This window comes from Pongo pygmaeus, chromosome 1 (genome assembly GCF_028885625.2).
Source record: "Pongo pygmaeus isolate AG05252 chromosome 1, NHGRI_mPonPyg2-v2.0_pri, whole genome shotgun sequence".
Classification (NCBI taxonomy): domain Eukaryota; kingdom Metazoa; phylum Chordata; class Mammalia; order Primates; family Hominidae; genus Pongo; species Pongo pygmaeus.
In genome coordinates, this window is record NC_072373.2 from 71,431,264 (window position 1) to 71,454,824 (window position 23,561).

The 23,561-nt window shown below is 36.2% G+C and overlaps 1 protein-coding gene across 9 annotated transcripts in view; it reads right to left on the reverse strand.

Moving 5' to 3' along the window:
* The window catches only part of RASAL2 (RAS protein activator like 2), a 383,167-nt gene that overhangs the window by 13,196 nt on the left and 346,410 nt on the right, over positions 1-23,561 (reverse strand). For 5 of the 9 annotated variants that reach the window (XM_054461199.2, XM_054461118.2, XM_054461405.2 and 2 more), the window contains 8 exons: positions 22,538-23,092; positions 20,078-20,222; positions 13,969-14,113; positions 13,036-13,272; positions 11,031-11,232; positions 8,774-8,973; positions 7,129-7,990; positions 1,252-1,386 (listed from right to left, as the gene is read on the reverse strand). In XM_054461199.2, coding sequence (XP_054317174.1) covers positions 1,252-1,386; positions 7,129-7,990; positions 8,774-8,973; positions 11,031-11,232; positions 13,036-13,272; positions 13,969-14,113; positions 20,078-20,222; positions 22,538-23,092 — 2,481 coding nt within the window. The remainder of the gene's footprint in view (positions 1-1,251; positions 1,387-7,128; positions 7,991-8,773; positions 8,974-11,030; positions 11,233-13,035; positions 13,273-13,968; positions 14,114-20,077; positions 20,223-22,537; positions 23,093-23,561) is intronic. The other 4 variants (XM_054461346.2, XM_054461278.2, XM_063653614.1 and 1 more) reach the window with 1 other exon arrangement.

Below are 23,561 nucleotides of genomic sequence, written 5' to 3' on the forward strand. Positions count from 1 at the left end.
AATTACATTTTAAATCTTAACTTGGCATTCCAAATTCTACATATGTATGTATCTCTCTCTACACTAGGCTACCATTGCTATAAGCCGTATCCAATCTGTGATGGTATCAAATGAGAGGGGGAAAAAAAAAAACAGATGAAGTACTTAAAAGTCTGACAAATCACTTAAAATAAGCCAAAAGTCAGTTGTCTATAAGAGAAAAAGATTCTGTGTCATCATCTGCACTGTAGGATCTCTGACGTGTCTTAGCTCATCAGACTGCCATTCTTTTGTTCTATTAGAATCAGCCCTACAGAAAACAAGCAACATTTCCATAATGTTAAGCCCCTAAATCAATAAGACTTTCATGGCAGAGGTTATTGCTGCTTTCTCCCCAACTATAAAAGTGTAAAATATTCCAGTCACAAGCACTAAACAAAGGCCTACATGTTCTCTAGGGCCAATTAATATTGCTTCTTGGCCCATTTTCGTAATATGACTCACCTGCCCAATTTTGTACTGCTTGCTGGAACATACATGTCTGTGTTCTAAGGAGCTTTACATAAATTCAGTGACTCAATTAGTTACATGGCCCTTTCCTGTACTGTAGTTGCTGTGGCTGGGGTTTGAGTACACTGGAATATCATGCTGATAAAAAGAAGCTAATTGTCTGGTTGTCAATTAAATAATATAATGCTATATATGATGTCAAGGTTCTTGTTTGATAACCCTTTTTCCCCTTGTCAACTTTTCCTTAAAAAACAAAAAAACAAAATCTAAACAATAGATAATATCCTTTTAACAATCATCTATAGAGCTATACATCCTTTATCCAGAAAAGGCAAAAACAAAAAAAACAAAAAAAAAACTAAAACCAAAACCAAATTGTTACCAACATAAAGAAAAAGTCTTGCCCTAGGGTAATTTTGTCCTTGGGTGAAGACCAACAAGTTTATGGAAACATAGAAACATGAAATATTTACCTAAAATGACTAGAAATGAAGAGTAGAGTGTCCTCTAGATTAAGGCAACTACATTAAAAAAAAAAGCAGCTAACTGCCACCCCCTAGCAAGATGAACATTTTCCACGTATATTCTCACACACACACACACACACCACTGACCTATTTTACATAGATATGTATAGGATGATTAACATAAGGGGTAGAGGTGAAGATGGGGGTGGGATGAGTTTATGTTCTTAGCTAGATAACCTTTTTAGTGGCCTGTCATTTTGGGATCAGAAAGTTGATGAAGCAGACTAGGTTCTACCTTCTCAGCATGCTTGGCTTCATCTTGATTTTGCTCAGTTTCTTCCACATCCTCTTCATACTGCCCATTGTTCAGAACCCAGGCTGCTGTCCTCTCTACTGGGGACATTGTGGCAGAGTCCACAGGTGACTGAACCTGCATCAGAAACAGTTATTAGCATTTCCCCTAACAGCTCACCCGTGTGCTATGTTTCACAAACAGCTATTCTCGGAAGACATGAACTGTGATCTCTCAGTTTTCTAATAAATGCTTTTAGCTTTAAGTATTATTTTACTAATGCCAAGGCTAGGGGTGGGGAAAGAGAATATACATTTGTATAAGTGCAAACTATTCTGAATAGAAAGTTGTATATATCATATCCAAGAGGCATCCTTATTCTCCCTCTAAAGAAAGTCAAAGTCTTAAAATTGTTAATTTGCCCAGTGGTCCAAATACTGGTAGGTAACAAATTGCCTGCTGAAATTAATAAATGACCTCTGCCATAAAAGTCTTTTATGCCATAAAAGTATATTTGATGATAAAATAAAAGAAAGCATAACCTGATGGTCAAAACATCTGTTTAGCCCAGACACAATCAGAAACCAAAAAACTGATTAGTGCTAAACAAACTCACAAAGCGCCCATTTATGTATCAGAATGGCAAATACTAGGTTGGTGCAAAAGTAATTGTGGGTTAAATGGCAAAACCCGCAATCACTTTGCACCAGTCTATTTAGTTTTCATATTAATGATTTAGAGAAAAAGAAGGACAAGTGATGCTGGTTATCTTTACAGAACACTGACTTCATGATGGATTAAGATCACTCAAGGGTCCTTATACTGGAAAATTTCTTGAATACAGGATCAAAATGATGGATACTGGGTAGTCTATTTTCCTAATCTACTGAATAGAGATACCAACACCGTCACCACCACCTATCTCGATCATCTCATAGGGAGCTGTGAGGATAAGACAATATATTTGAAAATTCTTTGGAAACTTCAGAGTGCTACAGAGAGGTTAGGTGTCAGTCATTACTATATTTATGTTTCAAAAACTAGCACTAGATATTACAATTTATATTAGGCTACTGAACATTAGTGCTTTCTCCACAAACAATGATGGAAACACACAATTTTTTTCCCCTCTGTCCTGCCTCAGAGAGAGAGTAAGCTAAAGAGAGAGTACAAAACTTGGCATGTGAGTTAGCCTTTTATAATTGAATAAAGGGATTTGTATTTTGAGGACCAGAATTCCATAATTTCATAATTGAAGGGCATTTTCTCTCCCATCACAGCCATTACATCTTGAGAATCTTTATATCATTCTGAAATAGAACTCAGTTAAACTCTAAATAAATATTTTAAAAGAAGGGGTGTTTTGATGAACTGGAGAGTGAGGAAGACCAGATTAAAAAACTGATTGCAGAGACTAAAAGGCTATCAGAGATGGATTGGGAGAGACTTTAAAACTTACACATGCAAAAGTAACACAGGGACATTTCTCAAAGGTGTGAAGAAGAATCTGGTTTAGTCGATTTACAGATTATAGATATATATCAATAAAAACAGCTTCATGCCTGAGGATGGATGTGCATAGTTTATATAAATAGACCCACACACACTAAGCAATTGTGAATGAACTTCTAGAAATTTCTACTATTTTATTGGTCAAATCTTATATTCAGCCACTTCCTAATATATCCTAGCACTTCGCTTGGCATACAGTAGGTGGTCAAAATAATAAAAATAAAAGTGACAAAATAGATCAATCCTAACTATTCCTTCTATTAATGATAAAGCCTTCACAAAATTGTAAAAAGGCTAGAAATATTGAATAAACAAAAAATAGTTATTGTGCTAGATTGAAAGGAAACAGAGGTGATTTTTGTTTCATGATTTTTTTTTGTTGTAATATGTTCTTCAAACGAAAAAACTATATACTATCTTTTATATATTCTTGGTCTTATAAGCGTTGCTCTTATTTTCCAATTAGATAGTCAATCTAATGGGCATCATATCATACAGTTCTTTTAAATGATACTGACTAGTTAAATGCACAACAGACGCTCAATAAAATATTATTCATTTATTATTCTGGATTATCTTTAAAATTCATTACTAAAATATAATTTATTACTTAGAGAATATTCTATGTTTTTCCCCTAATCCTTTGGAAGGGTACCAAAGACTTCTTTTCAATGACTGTTCCATCTCCTTATAAGCTGGATAAATAGCAAAAAACATCTCTAGTTTATAGTCCAAGAAATTGAGGGAGGAGGTTAGTAAGTGGTTCAGATCCCATCTTGCTTAGGAATAGTCTTAGAAAGAGAATTTATATCCACTGACTTTCAACATGATCATCAAAGATAATGAAAAAGACAAAAAAGAAAAAGGAGCAGGAGTTCCCATTAGGAATATCTTCCCTTTGAGATAAAGCTGTATAGGGTTTCCCTGGAAAAACAGTAATGCTTTAGGGCAAAAGAGCCTGACGCAGCAGTTTCACTGATACTACAATTAATCATAGCCTGGCTATGCAGAGGCCAGTTCCTGTTCCTTGCTAGTATTTACTAGATATAAACAAGACCAATTGGTTTCAGCTTCATAGTGTGAAATAGTCGGATTCCCATAAATGAATAACCCTTCTGCTATCAACACCAAAGAAAGGGCTGATTAAATTAATCCACAAACTTTGGGAGTTCTTGAAGAGGTTGGTTAGGAGACAGTTCAACAAATCCAAATGTGAAAACTGCAGTATCGTATTAACAGGCTTGTCAATTATCTATCTTAAAAGGTCTCTTCAAACTCAAATTTCTAAGATTAGAGTACATGCTAAATCTGAACAACTCATATATATAAAGTCTATTATTTGTACAAAGTACATGATACATGAAAAACAAAACAGAGAGGAAAATAAGAAAAAAGCAATCCAAACAGAGGCTGAAATGGGTTAAAAAATTAAGAGAGTTTCTTGAAAAAAAATTTATCTGTAAATTTTTTCACCAGGATTTTATTTCCTTCCTACTCATTAGACGTAGAAGACTGAGGCCAGTTACTCTGCAGACAATGGCCACTACTTTGTGCTAAGATATAAACGGAATTTGCATGGGACAAAGCTACTGATAATTACAGCCGCCTACAGAACAATCCCCACAAAGAAATCCTCTAGTTTCTGGGAGAGAATTCCCCAACACAATTTGCAATTAAAATATGTAAAGGAATTTGCCTTAAAAATGTGCTGATTATATAGAACTTCAGAGGCTTCATGGGAGTGAGATGAACAAAGCAAGCAAGAAACAGATAATAAATAAAAAACTAGGCCGGACACAGTGGCTCACGCCTGTAATCCCAGCACTTTGGGAGGCCGAGGCAGGTGGATCATTTGAGGTCAGGAGTTCGAGACCAACCTGGCCAACATGGTGAAACCCCGCCTCTACTAAAAATACAAAAATTAGCCAGGCGTGGTGGCGGGCACCTGTAATCCCAGCTACTCAGGAGGCTGAGACAGGAGAACTGCTTGAACCCGGGAGGCGGAGGTTACAGTGAGCTGAGATCGTGCCACTGCACTCCAGCCTAGGCGACAGAGCAAGACTCTGTTTCAAAAAAATAAAAATAAAAATAAAAAACTAATGATGTAAGTTCAAAACAATGAACCAAAAGCCAGTGTAGGAAAAAAAAAGAAACTTGAGCAATCAAAATACGGTGATTTATGCTTCAACTGATAGGACAGTGGCAGTACCAGCAAAAGTATAAACAAAGATTAATATTCAAAGCTGTACCTGGACATCTCACTGTGCCTGTATCCCACTTCATGCCAAAAAATATATTTGCTGATTCATTAATGGCTGTGACACAAAAACTAATTTTTATATTGGTTGTTTGGAGACTGTATACATTTCCCACCTCCCATCCATCCAGGCAGCCCTCTAATCATAACCCACAGAAACACGTATTATGTGCTTATGCGATAGGTATTATATTTTCCTAAAGAAAAAATGTTATAAATGACAACTGGTTCCAGATAAGCACAAAAAAGGCTATTTAATTTATAATATTAATAAACAACCAGCCTGAGTCATAGGCCCTCATGGAGTCACAGAGGACTCCATGATACAGAAGGAAAGGGTAAGCAAAAGGAAAAAAAAAAGAATCGTTATTTTCCTTTTCTGTACAGGGCTGGGCCTAAGTACACTTTTGAAAAGCAAGTGAAGGACACTTTCCCTGTCCTGTCCCTCTCTGCCAGATCTCATGCTATTCGCTAATCCTATTTTATCTTCAGTGCCCTTGTGCTGCCCTAAGTCCCTGAGTAGATATTTGCTTCTATACAGTATTCTGATTTCTAAAATTACGTATTTTTCCTTTCTCCTCCCAATAAACACCTTAATTCTCTGAAAGTAGTTGATCTCAACTAGAGTCTAGCACAAAAGTGATGTGAGGAAACTACTTCACAATAAGGTGGGAATGACTGATAGCCTCCTAACACATACATTTATATACACACACACATTTATATATAAAAAATACATATGATACATATAAAAGATATATATTTTTCCTTTTCTTCAAATAAAAATGCTTACTAAATCAAATGATTTGGTAAAATTTTGGGAACTATAACAAAATAAAAATGAAAAATTTAAGACTGTAGAAAAACTTTATTACTCAGTAAAAATGACCAACTAGGAGGTTTAGCCCAGGAAGTCTGCTTCCAGAAACAGCTTAAGTTAGTCATGCTTTTCATCCCTTCTTCTATTTCTGTATCCAAGGATTCTATAAATAATCCAATTAAAAAAAATCAAAGTAGGTGCAAGGGGCTCTGATCATAGCAGACTGGAGGCAGAGGCAGCCATATCAGTATGTGCCTAAACTGTAAAATGCAAATATATAACAGATACAAACTAAGATTTTATTGCAGTCTCCCTGCCCAGTTATTTTGCTGCATAAAAGGAGTTGTCATACAACTCTTTTAATCTCAAGTTTTTTAGTACTATCATTAGGTTTCAAAAAAAATTCAACTAATATAATGCTTTTTTAGAAGAAAAATCTTTTTAGATGAAAGATATATAAAGATATATATTATATATATGAAAAATTACATGAATGTGTATATTATATATTTAACAGTAGTTTGTTTCAAAGGGAAAAATATGTATTGATGCTTCAAAATGTAATATTTAAGGAAGAAATCATTAGTTTCTTGGCAAAGCTTTTTATTTGTCAAGAAAAAAATTAGAAAATCTTATATTAAGATTGGATGTGATGTTAGCTGGGCTTGTCCATGTAAATAGAAATGTAAGGGATTTACAGATGTTTAGAATACTTCCTTTTCCACCTGTGCTTCTATCTTTTTACTCTCTCCTTTACCTTGACTCTATAGGTGTTCAAGTGTTTATTTTTCTAGCTATGTCCAGGAAAAGCCACATGGGACTTTGTATTTCCAGAGGGAGTTGAGGGATGGAATGGAGAGCAGTCATATTAAACTCTTGGCTCGGAAGGCAAACCTTTATTCTGGAAGCTTAAGAAAAAAAATTAAGAAGGATTAATTTTCAGATTTCCAAAATAATAGTTGGTTTTGCCTACAGATTTTAAGTATCTAATTATTCATTCAACATCACAGATTTGTTCTAAGTACAAACTGAGGTAGTAGCTCTGCTGCTTGAAGAGAAGGAAGGGGGCCCCTGCGTGTTTGTTAGACTCTTAAGGGTAATGAGTCAAACTACATTCTGTAGTCACACCTAGGCAGAAGCCTCCCAAATTTTTCCTTTCCTCTTTCTATTTAAAGGTTGCTTTTAAGAGGAAATCTTGTTAACAATAGGATTTCCCAATGATTTATGTATAAAGAACTAAGGAAACAGATGGACCAAGTAGAAGCCAGGCCCCTTCAGCACTCGCACCTACCTGCTGTGTCTGTTGTCTCTGGATTGCTCTCACTTTGGGAACGGGGCTCTCTCTGGAGGAAGAGGATTGCTGCCGGGACCGGCTCCCATTCTGTACAGGTTCGGCCACCAGGGCTGCGGATGCCACTGACATGCTCCCAGTGCTACGTAAGGAAGCACTGTGTGGCAGGGATGGTGGGGCTTTGGCTCGGGCACCTAACCCACCCTGGTCCACTTTGCGGATCTGGGCCTGCCCAGTACTATTTTGTCGTGGCAAAGCAAGAGGTATGTGTCTGTCTGGCACAGTGTGCCGCCTGGAGAAGTCCTCACTCTGAGTGCTACGTTTAGTGAAATCTTCCATGCTGCTATTGCTGGGTCCACTGAGCTTGAAGTCTTCACTGTTACTTTGGCTTCTGGAACTAGCAGTGCTTAGGTTCTCCAAACTGGAATCTATAGAGGCCTTTGGCATTGCTGGAATTGGGTTATTGAGGTGATAGACAGGGTTCTGGAACGACAAGGGCTGAAGGCCACCTGGCTGGTTCAAGGCTGGGTGCAGGGGCCTTCTCACTTGGGGTGCACTTTGGGGAGTGCTCTGGGTTTCCCGCAGCTGTTTGATGCTGGCCACCTGGGTTATGGAAAGCTGGCTTCCGGTCAAGCGTATAGGCACGTCAAGCATGACAGATGCATGCTCCACTTGAGCAGCATGAGTGTCCTGGAGGTCCATGAGGGAGACGCTCCGACCATTAGGAAGGCTACTTTCCCTTTCATCCTTTTCAGAATAAGTCATGCTCTGAGAGGAGGCTTGCTGAACCAGCAATAATGTTTTCCCTCTGAAGTAGCCGTCTGTGTTGTCCTGGCTTGGAGATTTTAGTTTATGCAAATCACTGTGGAAAAGGAAAGGACACTTAATTTCTCTTGAGACAACTTCAACATGGCTAAGATGCCTCAATTCAGGCATATGAACTCCTCTGAAGGTTCTTATGTGGATACGTACATTTCTTTGGAAACTCAGATTTTATCTAATTAGGGAATCATTACAATTCTTAGAATAAAATCCAGCATTTTTACTTTTTCTCCAAAGGAAGAGAATAACACTGTAGATACCAACCCATCACTGTCTTCAGTTTTAACCAGGATTCCGATAATTTCCTAGTTAGGTTTTAAACCTTCCCCAAATATTCCAATTCATACTTACTTGTCTAAACCTTCAAGAGGAGAAGTTCTAAGCACACAACTGAAAGGTCCCTGCAAAAGGCACAAGTCTTGCCAATCCCTAAAACAGTCTAAGCATCAATATTGTATCTACCTGTCCAGCTGACATAGCCAGCTATAAAATGGTTTTAACCGAGGTTCTCCAAGATTTTGAATGCTATAACGTATAGAAACATGAATTTCATAAAGCCTTTAGTCTTCCACTAAGCAGGACAGAAATTTTTAAAATATGCTTGTGGAATATATTGTAACTCTCTATACTACCATTCTAGAAAATAAGTTATCCCAGATCTTGTGCATTATTATGACAAATAATTGGACTGCTCTCAGGTCAGATGAGTCTTCAATTGCTCATGATTTTAAACTTGTAAATTCAACAAATAGGTTGAATATACTTCTGCTAAATCTAAACATTATGTTTCTCCGAGATAGTGGTCAAATTCTCTCTTTCATACCTGTCAGTGGGGTCTTCAAATATTTTCTGCAGCCCAGAGGAGAGGCTTCCACTGACATTTGGACTGGAGTTATGTTCAGTGAAGCGTCTTAGTTGCTGTTGTATTGGCGTAGGATTAGTCAATGACTTGGTAATATCAGCAAGAACACGAGGGAGAGGCCCCAATTTTGCCACGGTTGCCTGTAGGAAGGAATTTTCACCCTAATTGGATAATAAGCATTGCGACATCCACCACAGATTGTTTTTGGCACAACGATGGCCATTGATGGAGGGGTGTAGGTTGGAGGGAAGGGTAGGTGTTTGCATATGGGAGTGGCAGGTTCATAATGCATTGTTATGGAGCAGCAGAACCATGGCGTCGAGATGAATGGAGGAGGCGAAACAAGGTGCGGCAGACATCGAGGAAAGAAAGGAAATCGAAATCAGGATTATGCAAATAAAAATTAAAAGACATGCTCAAAACTACCAAACTAATGCCATTCCAACTAAAATAGGCATGCGAAGCAAACTAAATCTTTGGGAGGCTAGTAGATCAAGGTGGGGGAGGGTGGAGGAAGAACCAAATTCCTTCTAACCAAAAGAACTTCAAGACCAGAGGATCAACTAGTATGATAAACTTTCAAAGAAAAGAGATCATGTGAGAAAAGAAATGCATGCCAACATATAAGAAGGTGCTCATTCAGGAATCCAGAGTACTGCAGGGCACACAGATGATACTGCCATCCACTATCCCAGTCAATCTTGGGAACCCTGACCCACTGCCAACTGAGTTTCCATCAGTAAGACAATTTTTGTTGTTAATTTAACAGCAAAATCAGGTAAACTTTCTCTACGAAATATGTCTAGATGTATTCCTGGTTCCCAGGACCAAACACAGATTAAAAGGGAGAAAGTGTGTTTACACAGCAAAGCCCGTTAAAAAGACTTTGATCCTGAATAAACCAGGCCCATTTCACAGGAAAACTGAATCTGCATCCCACTGAGATGCAGTTATTCAACAAAGACGAACTCTTTAATACTTGCTTTATCCATTTCAATCATTTTTTTCTTTAGGGAATTCTTATTCTTATGGGGTCTTAGGGGTCCCCTTCAACTGTCAGTCAGTTTGGCATAGGTGCCTTTGGGTCTTTGCCTTCTCAACAATCAACAGACTCTTCTACCCTACTCAAACAGGTATAGATGCCACCAAGGCCTTTACTTGCTCAACAATGTTGGGCTACGATTCACATGAAAAGGATTTATCTTTGGCATAAGTGCAACTTAAAAATCTAGCTAGCACTTCTAAAAGTGAAGAAAAGGTCCTCGAGAATAAGGAACAGTTTATTGTTTTACAAATATTTTAAGCACTGGAGGACACACTACCACTTCTGTTTCCTCAGCAAAGTGGTCTTTGTTAATAGGTTTTATTCCCCTTCAAATTTTACTGATATAGCGTTTTTATTGATAGGAAAATAGAGGAAAACAAGTAAATCATTATCATAGAAAAATAACTGTCTTTTGAAGTTATTCTAACATACCACCACACATATTTATGAAGTGCCTGTAGCAAACAAAAACATCAATAAATAATTATTGTAATAAGCCTAGCCAAAGTCTATTAGACTATTTTTTACTACCAAATCTATTCCTTTTTGTTAAATTCCAGAAGGAAGAAAATGATTGGCATGGTGTATATTTACTTATTAATATGGTATATAATAAAATTCTTAGCAAACAAATGATTAAAAATAATTGCTTTCTGTATTCTTAATTCACATCTGTAAAGACAGAAAACAGTGACTGTTAGCACTAATAATTATATGAAACTCTATGACTTGTATGGTAAAAAAAATTGTTTCATGGGTAAAGTTACTTAAAACATGATAAACTTAGTATTTTCTTAGCTAAATCTATACTTTTATTAGAAATTACTATATGAGGTTTCATCTTATCCTATTAGACATGCATAAGGCTGTATATACCAATATATTCGTTTCTAGTCAAGTTTTCAGATATGCACTCTGTATATATAAATTTAGAGAAATATACTCCATTAATTCAGATAATTATTAAAAACATATATTAATAATGTCATGGTTTTCTAGAGTTTCATGGTTGTCGATCTCATATTTTACTCACAAATGATGACCATTTACTCTCAGATTTCTAGGGTAGAAGGTTGCTTTCAATTAGCAGAAAGAGTGAGTGCTATCACTCTATAGTTACTTTCCAGAATTCAGGTACATTAAAGTTCTCTATCTTCCACCAACCTACTTTACCTTATCAAGTTGGGAAACTACTTCCCACAGTAAGGAATGCAAAACTGAAAGCTCTCGGCCCAGATCAATGTAACCATCAAAGCCTGGGGTGTTTGAGATGGTGTCTGGATTAGAGATCTCCAAAAGAAAGCGCTTCATTCCACCCCATTCATGTTCTAAAAAATCATTCATGAATGCCATGTATTCCTCTTTGTTACCAAACCTGAAGTAGAGGATGAGAAAATGAGAAAGAACATATTCAAGAGAGATATAATCATTTTGATTTGACATTACACAGAACTATGACTTTTTTTTTATTTTGTGGAGGGAATGACTAATTTTGTTTATTATCTATAAGTGATAAATGTTATAACATACTTTCTTAATATCACTTTAATATTCTAATGCTTTGAATAGCTTTCTATTCTCTCTGAAGGGTAAAGCCAAAAACTCCTTTTTTTTTTTTTTTTTTACTTCTGGTATTTAAATTTCTCTGCAATATAGCCCTCACTTACCTACCAAAAGCTCACAAACTTTCAATACTGCTAGCTTCTACAAAGTCTCCCAAATGTATTACACATTTTTTTCTTCTCCAAGCTTTTGCCCATGCTATTTACTTGCACTAGAGAAAAACTTCTCTCCTTTGCCTATCTAGATTCTAGCTATCTTCAGGGCCTAGTTTAAGTCCATAAAACCTGTTCCAAAATAAAATATAAATATTTTTTAGCTCAAATATGGATAAATATGTGTATTTCTGCATTGGCTTATATATAAATTATACAAAATTAAAATAGTACACCTCTAAAAAGCCACCACTTATACTAGAAAACAATCTGTTCACTGAAGTTCCAATTTTTTTCTTCAATACATTGCTAACGGAAACCTGTCTTTAAGCATCGATATTGAGTAAATCTGTGGTCAGTTCTGTAAATGTGAATTCCTTCCCAGCCATTTCTTAAATTTATTTTCTATAAGTTATAAAAATATCATAAACTTACTGAAAAAAATTTGAAACAATGAAAAGTAGAAAGAAAAAAGTGTGGATGTCTCATTGAAGCTACCCAAATATATCTGCTGTTTATATTTTAGTACATTTCGTTCCCAACTGTTTTCTCCTAATTTTCTTTTGAAAAATGTTAAGCCTACAGAAAAGTTGAAAGAATATACAATGAATACCCATATGCCTTTCATCTACAATAGCCAACTGTTATATCTGCCAAGTTTGCTTTCACACCCTCTCTTTCTATACAGATTTTTTTTTTTTTTTCTTTCTGGAACCATTTTAAACTAAGTTGCAGACATCACCTCTAAATAGTTTAGTGTCCATTTCTTCAGAATAAGGAATATCTCTTACATAAACCAATGCCATTATCACACTAAAACTTTTAAAAACATTATTCACGAATTATCTTATCTATAGTCTATATTTAAATTCCACCCATTGCCCCCAAAAGGACATATACATATTTTTTTTCCAACTTAAGATCCAAATAAGTTTCAAGTATTGCATTTAATCTCTTTTAATCTAGAACAGCCCCCCCTCCATCTTTTGCATTTTTCATAAAATTGTCTTTTTTGAAGTGTCCAGGATAATTGTCTTAGACATTGTAACCACAGAATTTGTCTTTTCTTCCCAACTTTTTTTATACTTAGATTTTTGTGTTTTCATATTGTTGGGATAACAGTGTACATACCACTTTTTATTCTGCCCTTTTTTTTTCCACTAAAGCATTTTTATCAGCACTTTTAATTTAATATAATTTTATCTTCATGCTCTATATTATTGGATAGTCTTTGTAAACAGTTTGTAGTGCCTGCAAATATTCCATTGAATACATGTATCATAGGTTACTTAACCATTCCTTTATGAAGTGATTAAGTTGTTTCCAATTTTTTGCTATATTTATTAACACCACAGTGAAAATCTGGTAACATGAGTGATGAGGCTCCCAACCCTCATCCAAATTTTAGGCCTCAAGTATTTTTTAAACTGTGTTTTTAAAGTGGTTACAACAGTATCACCTACTTGGCAAAGTTGGCCAGGTTCTGAATGACCTTGGCAATAAGAGTTAGAGTCCGAGATGTGCGGTCATCAGGATACTCCTGCATAAGGTTGAAAAGACTGGGAGACATAATGGCTGGACACAGAAAACGGAGAAATAATGAGGCACTGATGAGCCTCTCACTGATGTCTTGCTTGCCACGGTTCAGGCACTGCTGCTTCCATGATGCAAACACTTCTTTCAACTCACGAGGGAAAACACTAGGGAAGGAAAGAAGTACCAAAACCTCTAAACACAGAAGTACCAGTACAAGCACAAGTGATTCCACCCTGACCCAATATACCTTTGCTTAAGAGTCAGGCTGTGAGGAGGACCTAGTAGAAATTCCGGGATGAGGTTTTACCTGATTCATGGCTGAGAGGCGGTGGAAAATTCACAGAGGCCAGATGGAGACTGGAAACCCAAGGCTACAGAACTCTGGATTAGTTTAAATTTAGTTTTGCAAAGTGGGAAAATGGCATGAGGCTCCTGACTAAACCATCTGGTTTAGTATAACTCACCATAATCTCTCTAAAGACTGTTTATCAAAAATCTTCCAAAATTTCACCAATTGCTGGAGTTAGAGCAATGATCAAAATTCATGAACACATCTGTTCATCACTAGTAAATATTTTAGAAAGCAAAAGAAATACTTTTGATATTAGAGGCTATAGTACTAATATTCTATTAGAGAGATTATATTTATGTAGCCAGTTCAAAAGTACTTCTGCTTACAATGGAGATTTCAATTTTAGATGGGACTGTATTAGGGAAACTTTCAATTTTTCTCCAAGACCCTCCCCTTTGGTTGTAAAATAATGGTTAACATTGTGATGACTTTTACATGAAAAAATGTAAGTTCCATTGTGATGACTTTTACATGAAAAAATGTAAGGCAGAGGATAAGATAAGCTCACCAGTAAGAGTTGATGATCTTGCAGAAAGCCAGCTCACAGCACATTTTCAGGTTGCTCTGATGGTCTATCAGTTCACTAGATGAACATTTGCTGGGATCCACTTCACAGTTCTCATCGGACTCATACAAAGCTTTGATAAATTCCCCTATTTGAAGCGAGAAGATGACAGTATAGCTATAAACAGTGTCTTCCTGAATAGAATAAAAGGACTTATGATTTCTGTCCTAAAATGTATAACGGGGAATTCTTTTCTAGATCTGACAGGGAGGGCACAAAAGATGGCCCATGAAGCCTCATTGCTTTGGAACCCAAGAGTTGCCACATCCTACATATCATGTTTATTTTTCTTATCCTGGAAGTGGAATAACAGCAATCACTAACATCATCATCACAGTATTTATAAAAGTGGTAATGGTACTACTCAAAAAATGTATTAAACTAAATATATGTTTAATTAGTATAAACTTGTTATGGTTTAAGGCTCGCTCTACTTAGGTGACTATTATTGTTATTCTAGAAGAAGAAATGACCCAAGCTTGATTGAATAGTCCACTGAAGGTTTTAAGTGCTAATGTTGGTGCCAAACACGGATGCAAGTAAGGATCTATCTTCTATGCTTACCTCTTGTAACGGAGACAGTCATTCAACATTGCACAATATTATAGCAGATCTCCTTACATAATCTGTACATACTTTTCCATATAAATTTAGTTTAGAAGCCGTGTTCATATGGCCTATGCTCTATGAAGATACACCCACTATTCTCTGAAAGGACAAATTCCTACCTTACCTGTTTATCCTCTAGTATACACCATACCTTGTATGTCTTCGACTACTTCATATTTCTCATCGCTTGTGTTTGTTTCATTTCTAGGATGAATACCTTCAGAGGTTAGGTACTAGGTTTTATTCATGTTCAAATCTTGACTCTTCTGAATAGCTCCCAAAATGTTACAGGTGCTCAATAAATATTTATCAGAGATGGCAGTATGTATTCTTGGTTTTTTATAGGTCTTTATGAAAGAGGAGTGGATCTTTCAAAGATCCTCCTAAATATGTGTTTATTACTTGAGGTTCAGGCTAGTTATAACAGACTTCATGAAAGTGAACAATAATGCCTGCAAAACTAAGTAGCAGCATCAGCAGCAGAAAGAGCATTTCTATCAAAGTGGTTAGTATTTGGATAAAGGAAAGCTTTTAAAAATACCCGTGACAGGGGATGAGAAGTGATAATTTTGAGGAAAAATGCTTAGAGAACAGGGAACAATGTGGTATACAGAAAGGAAAGTGGTGCACAGAAAAATTAAAGGCATTGAGGTCAGAGAGATCTAGGCTCAAATCCTGGATCCATCATTTAACTGACTGTGGGGCCTGGAAAAGTCACTTAATTAGTCTGAGTTTCAGCTGTCTTATTTGTAAAACAGTGTTAATAGCAACCATCCTGTAGAGTTGTGGTGAGGAACAGACATAATGCATGAAAAGCATCTAATATGGTACCTGGCTCTTAGTAGGAGCACCATACAAAAAGTATTTTAATTAAAAAATCATGCAACTTTTGAATAATTTTTTGTCAGGTGAAATGGCCAAAACTAGTAAAAGGCTTTTTTAAAATGTTACCAATTCTCACAAGATATGTATTCAATATGTTCTCTATGTCTCCTGTGCTATGTGTTTCCAAAAATGAACTTCATTTAAAGAGTACCTAAATTTAAAACTAAGAAATCAATGTCAAATATCCCATGTAAAAACTGGCCAAACTCTACACTTGTATCCTAAATATTCTGTTTAGTGAGTTCTTTTAGGTTATATGTATTCAAGGGAAAAAATACTAATGTTAATAAAAAACATGAATATTAACAATATTTTTCTTTAATTCCTCAAGAATTAAAGATAAATAACTTCAATTAAAGATAAATATCTTCAAGAATTAAAGATAAATAACTCCAGGGCCCAGAAGTAAATTAATTGTCTATAGTACCAGCTTAAAAAGTTTTTGTCCCTGATTATCACATATTTAAAATGCTCCAAAATAGAAAAATAATACTTTAACTGTTGAAACAATAACCAATGTTTGAGCATGCAGAATGTACCATATCGAAAGGAGAGGCTTTTATTGATTTGTAACTAGAAGGTGCTTAATTGATCAAAATTACCAAGACGGATTAAAAAACCCACTTAAGTTTGCCTTCTTGCATTTGAAAAAAAAACAGAGCCAAAGGGGGTGCTCGTTATATATGTTGTTTACATGTTAAGTTTGTGCCCAGAATGTTCTATGGTGTATTTTCTATGTAAATCATTAACTCATTACTATCTAGCATAAAAATTTCACATGTAGGAATAAGTCAACAAGGATGGATATATTACTGCTGAAAGGAATTTGCCTCCACTGTTACAAGTGGAAATCAGGTCTTTTCATCAGGGCTTTCTTTTGTGTATCTCACAGATAGTATTTCCTGTGTGTCACAGGATACCAAGGTGCAATCTGATTTCAATTGGAAAGGTAAAATGGGATAACAGATGGAAGATTTAAGTCTAAACAATGCAGAGTCTGTGCAGAAAGAGTAACGCTTTAATTAAGATAAGGACTGGCTAAGAAGCAGACAGATATCGTACACTATTACTGGCAACTTTTAAAATCAATTCTCTCTGAAAATTCTTCAAGCAGTCTGGAAACAGCATCTATCTCCTGCCCAAAGTATACGAAATATAGCAAAACTTTAATGAGAAGAAGGCAATACAGCCCCTGTCCTGAAGAAACTTACCAATTAATTCTGTTTATGCTCTTAGAAGCAGCAGCCATTTTTACTACTCTGGCCCTTGCTCTTGGATTATAAATATTATTAAAGAGATTTCTGAGGGGTTACTTGAATTTCTTCCCATGTCCACTGAATTAATTTTCATGCCTCATTGAGCCCATCGGCCATTTAATCATTCACTGTTATAAAAAGACTGGTATCCACTTTTCATTTTGGAAATTATTTCATTCAGAAATTCTGTTTAGCACACTGAATTTCACATATGAATATCTGATTTCAAAGAAGCAGATAGTCAATAAATATTCACTCCTATCTCCATAGAATGGAGAATACGGTTTGAGATTCCTTTTTTTTTTTTTTTGGTGGACTTTTTTAACAAAACACAAATCATTAAAGCAAATCATGAGATATAATTTATGACTGTAATAAGTTCTTCATGTAAATGACACTATAAACCTCTTTGTACTTTTCTTAAGCTCTTTGTACCATTCTTAATGTCTATACGATTAGAGAAAAAAATATGAAGATAAGCAGGAAGACAAAAAATCTGCTTCAGAGCAGAAACTAATTGTAGTAGCTACTATAGTGCATCTGCTTCATGTAAACACAGTGATCCTGTTTCTTGAATGGCGACTCACTCTATTCCTTACAGCCTGGCTCCTTTCTTCCTGAAACCAGTGTGAGCCATCACTAGTGATATTTAAGGTGCCAAATGCAATATCCATTCTTTTTCTTTACCTTCCATAATTTCTGACTCTACTGATGCTCTCTTCTCTATTGGTATCTAGGACTCAGTATTTTCCTGGTTTTCTTTCTTTTTTGGATGCTCTCTCTTTCTCTGATCACTTCTTTGATTCCTCTTCTTCATTCTATACCATAAACTCAGGTGCACTCTAAGATCTACCCTTGGCCCTGTTCTCTTCCTGCTCTGGTAATCTTACAGCTTCATTTAACCTCTCCACATGCATAAATTAGTCTCAGATTTCCAACAGCCAGCTAGACAGGTATCTTAGATTTCCTACCTAAAACCCCTGAGATTTCCTACTAGAACTTCAAATTGAATATATATGTAATTTCCACTGTTTCACACCTACTACTTCTGTGGTTTCTATTCCTGTTAAGAATCTCGTCATCCCCCTAGTCACTCACAAAGCCCCACAATTCTCTGTAATATTTGTTCCCTCCTTCCTTCCCACAAACTGAAAAATTTGCCAAGTTCTATCAGTTCAACCTTAATATTTCTCATATCCGTCTTCCTCTCTATTCTTACTTGCATGATTATAGTCATTCAGAGTCTCATTCTTTCTTATTACAATGGCTTTTTTTTTTTTTTTTAAGAGAAGGAGTTTTGCTCTTGTCTCCCAGGCTGGAGTGCAATGGTATAATCTTGGCTTACCGCAACCTCCACCTCTCTGGTTCAAGCGATTCTCCTGCCTCAGCCTCCTTAGTAGCTGGGATTACAGGTGCCGACCACCATGCCTGGCTAATTTTTGTATTTTTAGTAGAGATGGGGTTTCAGCATGTTGGCCAGGCTGGTCTCGAACTCCTGACCTTGGGTGATGGGCCTGCCTCGGCCTCCTAAAGTGCTGGGATTACAAGTGTGAGCCACCGCGCCCAGCCTACAATGGCTTCTTAATTGACTGGCTTTCAGTAGGCTTTCTTCACCTTTTTTTTTTTTTTTTTTTTTTTTTTAAGACAAAGTCTTTCTCTGTCACCCAGGCTGGAGTGCAATGATGTGACCATAGCTCACTGCTGCCTCGAACTCCTGGGCTCAAGCAGTTCTCTTACCTCGGCCTCCTGAGTAGTTGGAACTATAGATGTGAGCCACCATGCCTGGATACAACTCGTCTTAATCAGTCTGCTAAGTTAATTCACTGAAAATACCCTGCTCAAAACTTTCAGTGGCTCTCCAGTGATTACTGTAAACTTTAAATCTTCACCCAGGCATTTGAGGTTTTCACAGATTGGTTCTAATTATTGTTTAATCTTTTTTGTTGTTGTTCACATGTTTCTTTCATGTCTTTTTCCAGCTAAATGGTTTTATTCCACACATTCCTGGTTCTGTCCCACCTCTATGTCTTTTTGTTCATGGGTCCTTTCCCCCATGCTACTTCTTATCTTCTTATCTGCTCTTGCTCAATGTCTGTTTTTAACCTTTCTATTCATCAAACTACATACAAAACATAAATGTATTTCACACAGAAAGTTTGACAATTCTATCAGCTGGATTCAATTTTTTAAAATTCTTTGAAAGAACACAGAATGTCTCTTTTTGGTATAGAGATATCCCTAATGTTATATCCTTATATTGCAAACTCCTTGAGGGTAAAAATCTCTCCAATCATTCAACATATTTTTACTTTCTACTCTTGATAGTCACACGTGGCTGTTGAGCATTAGAAATGGCTTGTGCAAATTAAAATGTGTGATACATGTGAAATACACACTGATTTTCAAAAAGAATAAAAATGTAAAACACCTAATTAATAACTTTTATTCTTCTAAACCATTAAATAGTATTTGGATATACTGGGTCAAATGAAATATGTTATCAGTTTCACCTGTTTCTCTTCATACTTTTTAATACTGTGACTACTAGAAAATTTACAATTACTCAAAAAATAAAAATAAAATTACTCACACATGGGTCATATTATATTTCTATCGGACAGTGCTGCTCAACAGTCTGTGCAGGTAGTGGGGATATGGAGGTAAAACAAAGGGATATTTCCTTCAAGGAACTCACATCTGCTCTATCATGATGTATATTAAAGTGACCAGCACAGTACCTTACTCTAGTGGTTAATGCCTCAATTTCATGACCAAATCTGGAACTGCAAGTGCATAGCCTAGTCAGCAAGAACTACTGATTGGACAAAAATTAGTTATGTTAAAAATTCTAGAGAAAGGCAGAAACTTGTGGGGGAGTTGTGGGAAGTGGCAAGAGTTTCTTCACTTTTGATTAGAGTTTTGCATGCATGATAACAAATGTCAGGGTAACACTGTCAAGACTAGGCAATAATATCATCATATAAACACCCCAAACTTTGGGCAAAACAGACCACCTCAGATCTATCAGTGGACACTGCTGATATTACTGTGCATCCTGGAATCATGAAGCTGGGGACCCGGGGTAGCAGTGTATGCTGACAAGGTTTCTGTTTCTACATTTATTATTTCTCTACTGGTGAGTACTGCAGACTTCTTACAGCCACGATTCAAACCTTAACACCTGAGTCAGCTAGAACTAAATAACATGCAGAATTTGAGCTCAATTCATTTGTCTCATGGGGGTGAAATAGCTTAAAACTGAAAAGTAAAGGAAAGAAAACAGATGTTTTTCTCTTTCATACCCAGTGCGTCATGAAGATACTGTTGTCCCACCAACTTGAGGTATTCCTCAATGGATTTGGTGGCAATAGTGTTCTCTCTGAAGATCAAGACATCATGCTCTCCACAACGATCCACCTCAGACATCACCAAGTCAGTCAGAAAATCCTGGTAGAATAATGTTCAATCAGGCAGAAAGCAACTGAATAAATAATACACATTAGAAGAGACTGCTGAAATATCAGACATCCTGGAAATGCTGCTTTAAAACTAAAGCTATCAGATTCATCTGAAAGGAAAAAAAGCAATCAGGATAAAATCTTAGGTGTTACTACCCCTACATTTAAAATTCCCTCAAAGATTTTCCATTGCACTTTTGATAAAGGCCAGAATTCTGAATGCAGTCTACAAGTCCCTATATTTTCTGGTTTCTGTCTACCTTTCAAGCCTTGTACCTTTTTAGGTCCTTTAATACACCAAGCCTTTTCTAACACACACAATGTTCTCTATTCACCACAAAGCCTTTTTTTTTTTTTTTTCCCAAATACTGTTCTCAGTTCTGCTCTGCTCCCACCCTTGCTTCCACTCCCACTGTCATGTAGCTCATTCCTGGGATCCTTTGGATTTTAGTTCACATATCATTTCCTCAGTGAAGGCGTCCCTGACCAACATTGCCCCTGAACTCCATTAGTCAGCTCCCCTTGCTCCATTTCATAGTATCATCTCTCTTTTTATCCTCTGCAGTTCTCACTGTAATCACATTTATTTCTGTAATTACTTGATTAATATTTATTTTCCCCAGAAAACCAGTTTCTGTTTTTGTTTACCACCATATCTTCAGTACCTAACAGTTTCTGGCATACATCAGGTGTTCAATATATAACAGTTACAAATCGGTCCAAAGTGTCAATGTAGAATCTACTGAACACATCACTTGAAGTCATTGTCTAGGCTATCTTTCTGTCTGCCCGCCCGTCCACCCATCCATCCATCCATCCATCCATCCATCCATCCATCCATCCATCCATCCAGAAGGATAGCATAAGAGGAATGAAGAAACAGCTGCTTCATTCCTCAACAGTCTTAAAGAACTTCTAGTAAAGCTCAATGTTGGTTGTTCAGTTTGAAATGTGATAACATCGTATATTTTGAATGCTATATAATTATTGGATATTTAAAGGGCTGCAAATGCCAAAATAGGAGGAATATGCTGATTTACTTTTACTTTAAAATTAAGCATTTTAAACATCAATGGGACTTACTCTGGGGCAGCTTAACAGTATAACAGTATAACAGAGTTGTAGACTTAGGAATCACTATTAAACTTAATGCTAAGAGACAGGAGGAAACTCTTGGGGGTAACGGTAACATTCTGTATCTTGATCATAGTGGTGGTTTCAATGGGTGCAAAATCGGTCAAAGCTTACCGAACTTTTCCACTTTAAATGGGTGTTCATTCTACCTAAAATGTATGTAAATCAATATTAAGTCATTAAAAAAAGTCTTAACGTATATTCTGAACCTTGAGCAACTGAAAAGTAGAAATATATCCATACAATTCAAAATTTCAGTGACACCTTGCTCCAAACTCGTAAGCTTTTTTAATGACAGAATGCCCAAGATTATCATAAGTAAATTTACACACAAAAGTTATAATCCATAGAAGCCAGATAAGAGACTAAATGTTGAATATATTGATATATTCCGACATACCAAGAAATAGTAATAGTACTTTGTTTGGTTCTAAATACATTATTCTAGCTGTGAGTTTCTTTGGATCTGAGATGTAATTTTATCATGACCAGTTTGCATACAGTATAACGGTAACTCTTCCTAGTTAATATCCTTCATAGGTCAAAGACTCTCTCAACTGGTTTTTGTTCTTCCTACAACCAGCATATTCCTCCTTTAAATAAAAAATATTCCCGAGTTTTTACTTCTATCCAAGGTGAAATAAGATAAGTGTATCATGAAACAGCTACCAATTGTATCATATCCCTTGGATTTTTATTCTAAATATAGATTTTAATCCCACAAAGACTCTTGCTAATACTCAGTATGCTTCTGGAATACTTCCTTCTGTGCCTAGAGGACACAGTCATCAGTTAATCTTAAATAAAATACAGTGAGGAAGAAAACCACCATACAACACTCTAGAACTAAATTAAAGATAAGGAACCTTGAACATGCTGTAGGGTTATCGTGCCAATCCTACCATTTATTTTGTCAGACAAGAAAGAGCTGGCTGCGTTATCTATGTTTCATGCAAATTGACTTTAAATATTTGTTGGTCTCTCCATTTTACTTGTTTAGTTTTATAATCTTCATCTTTTCTGGATCTAATAGGTTTTCTTCTTAATTCTTCTTGTTTTGACCAATAGTAAAGCACATTTCTCTAATTTGGATTTCTACAATATCCATATCTTGGTTTATGAAAGGTAGGGAAGAGACTTCAGGTACTGCAATCCCCCTTTTCCACTTACCTTGGCTCTGCCAGTACTTTGAAGAATGTGCACTAAGGCACAAGCCAACTCTTCTTTATTTCTCACACTAATTACTGGCTCAAGGACAGAACAGAGCATGGTGTAGTTGCTGGTGACAAATTCTGCAAATTCTTTGTATTGCTCCATAGGCAGAATGGTGATAGTTTGGAAACGTGATTTAATCCGAATAGAAGGTCCTCCTGTCTTTCCTTTGTTGGGTGTAGGTGTACTCACTGGATACCACTTTTCTACAAATTGGCGACCAGTCACACTGGCAGTGGGGATGTTGACTAGCCCTACATAATTATTCTTGTCCTTTTTCTTCTTTTTTTCCACATCCTTGTAAATGTGAACTGTGATACTATGAAGAGGTGGAAGGCTGAAGAATTCAAAATGTTCGCCCCAGAAAATATTGTCTGCTTTGGTCTTGCTGGTTGTACGAGCAAAGAGGGTATCATCAAGGCACAGTTCGCAGAAATATTTTTTTTTAGGGGCAAGGTCCTTGGCTTCAATGATCCATAAACGAAGAACATTTTCAGCTCGCCTGCAATTGTCCTATAAAGAGGCAATAAAGCTGAATTTCAGAGCTGACATTGCAGAAAAAAAAACATTTTTTTCTTAAGTTGGCAATGTTCATTAGGTACTCTATTAAGGGGAGTCAACAAACAATGAAAGGGATTGCTATCTCATTGCTTAGGTTAACAGCAAGCTCTAAACAAGCATGCATTAGAATCTTGAAGAATTATATATAGTTCATTATATATATTATATATAGTTCATTCTATTTTATTTACTTGGGTTAAGAAAATATCATTTTGTAATGGTAAGTTTTCATATAACCAGTCTAATTTCTGCAAATAAAAGAGATAATCTGTTAAGAAGCTTGTATTCTAGTCCCTTTTCTATCATGTACTAGCTTCTGACATGGCCAATTCACCTAACTTTTCAGAGTCCTTTTATCCATGCTGGTAGAACCACGGCAATAATATCTGCAGTAAGACTGCTTTTAGCTTAAAATGATAAT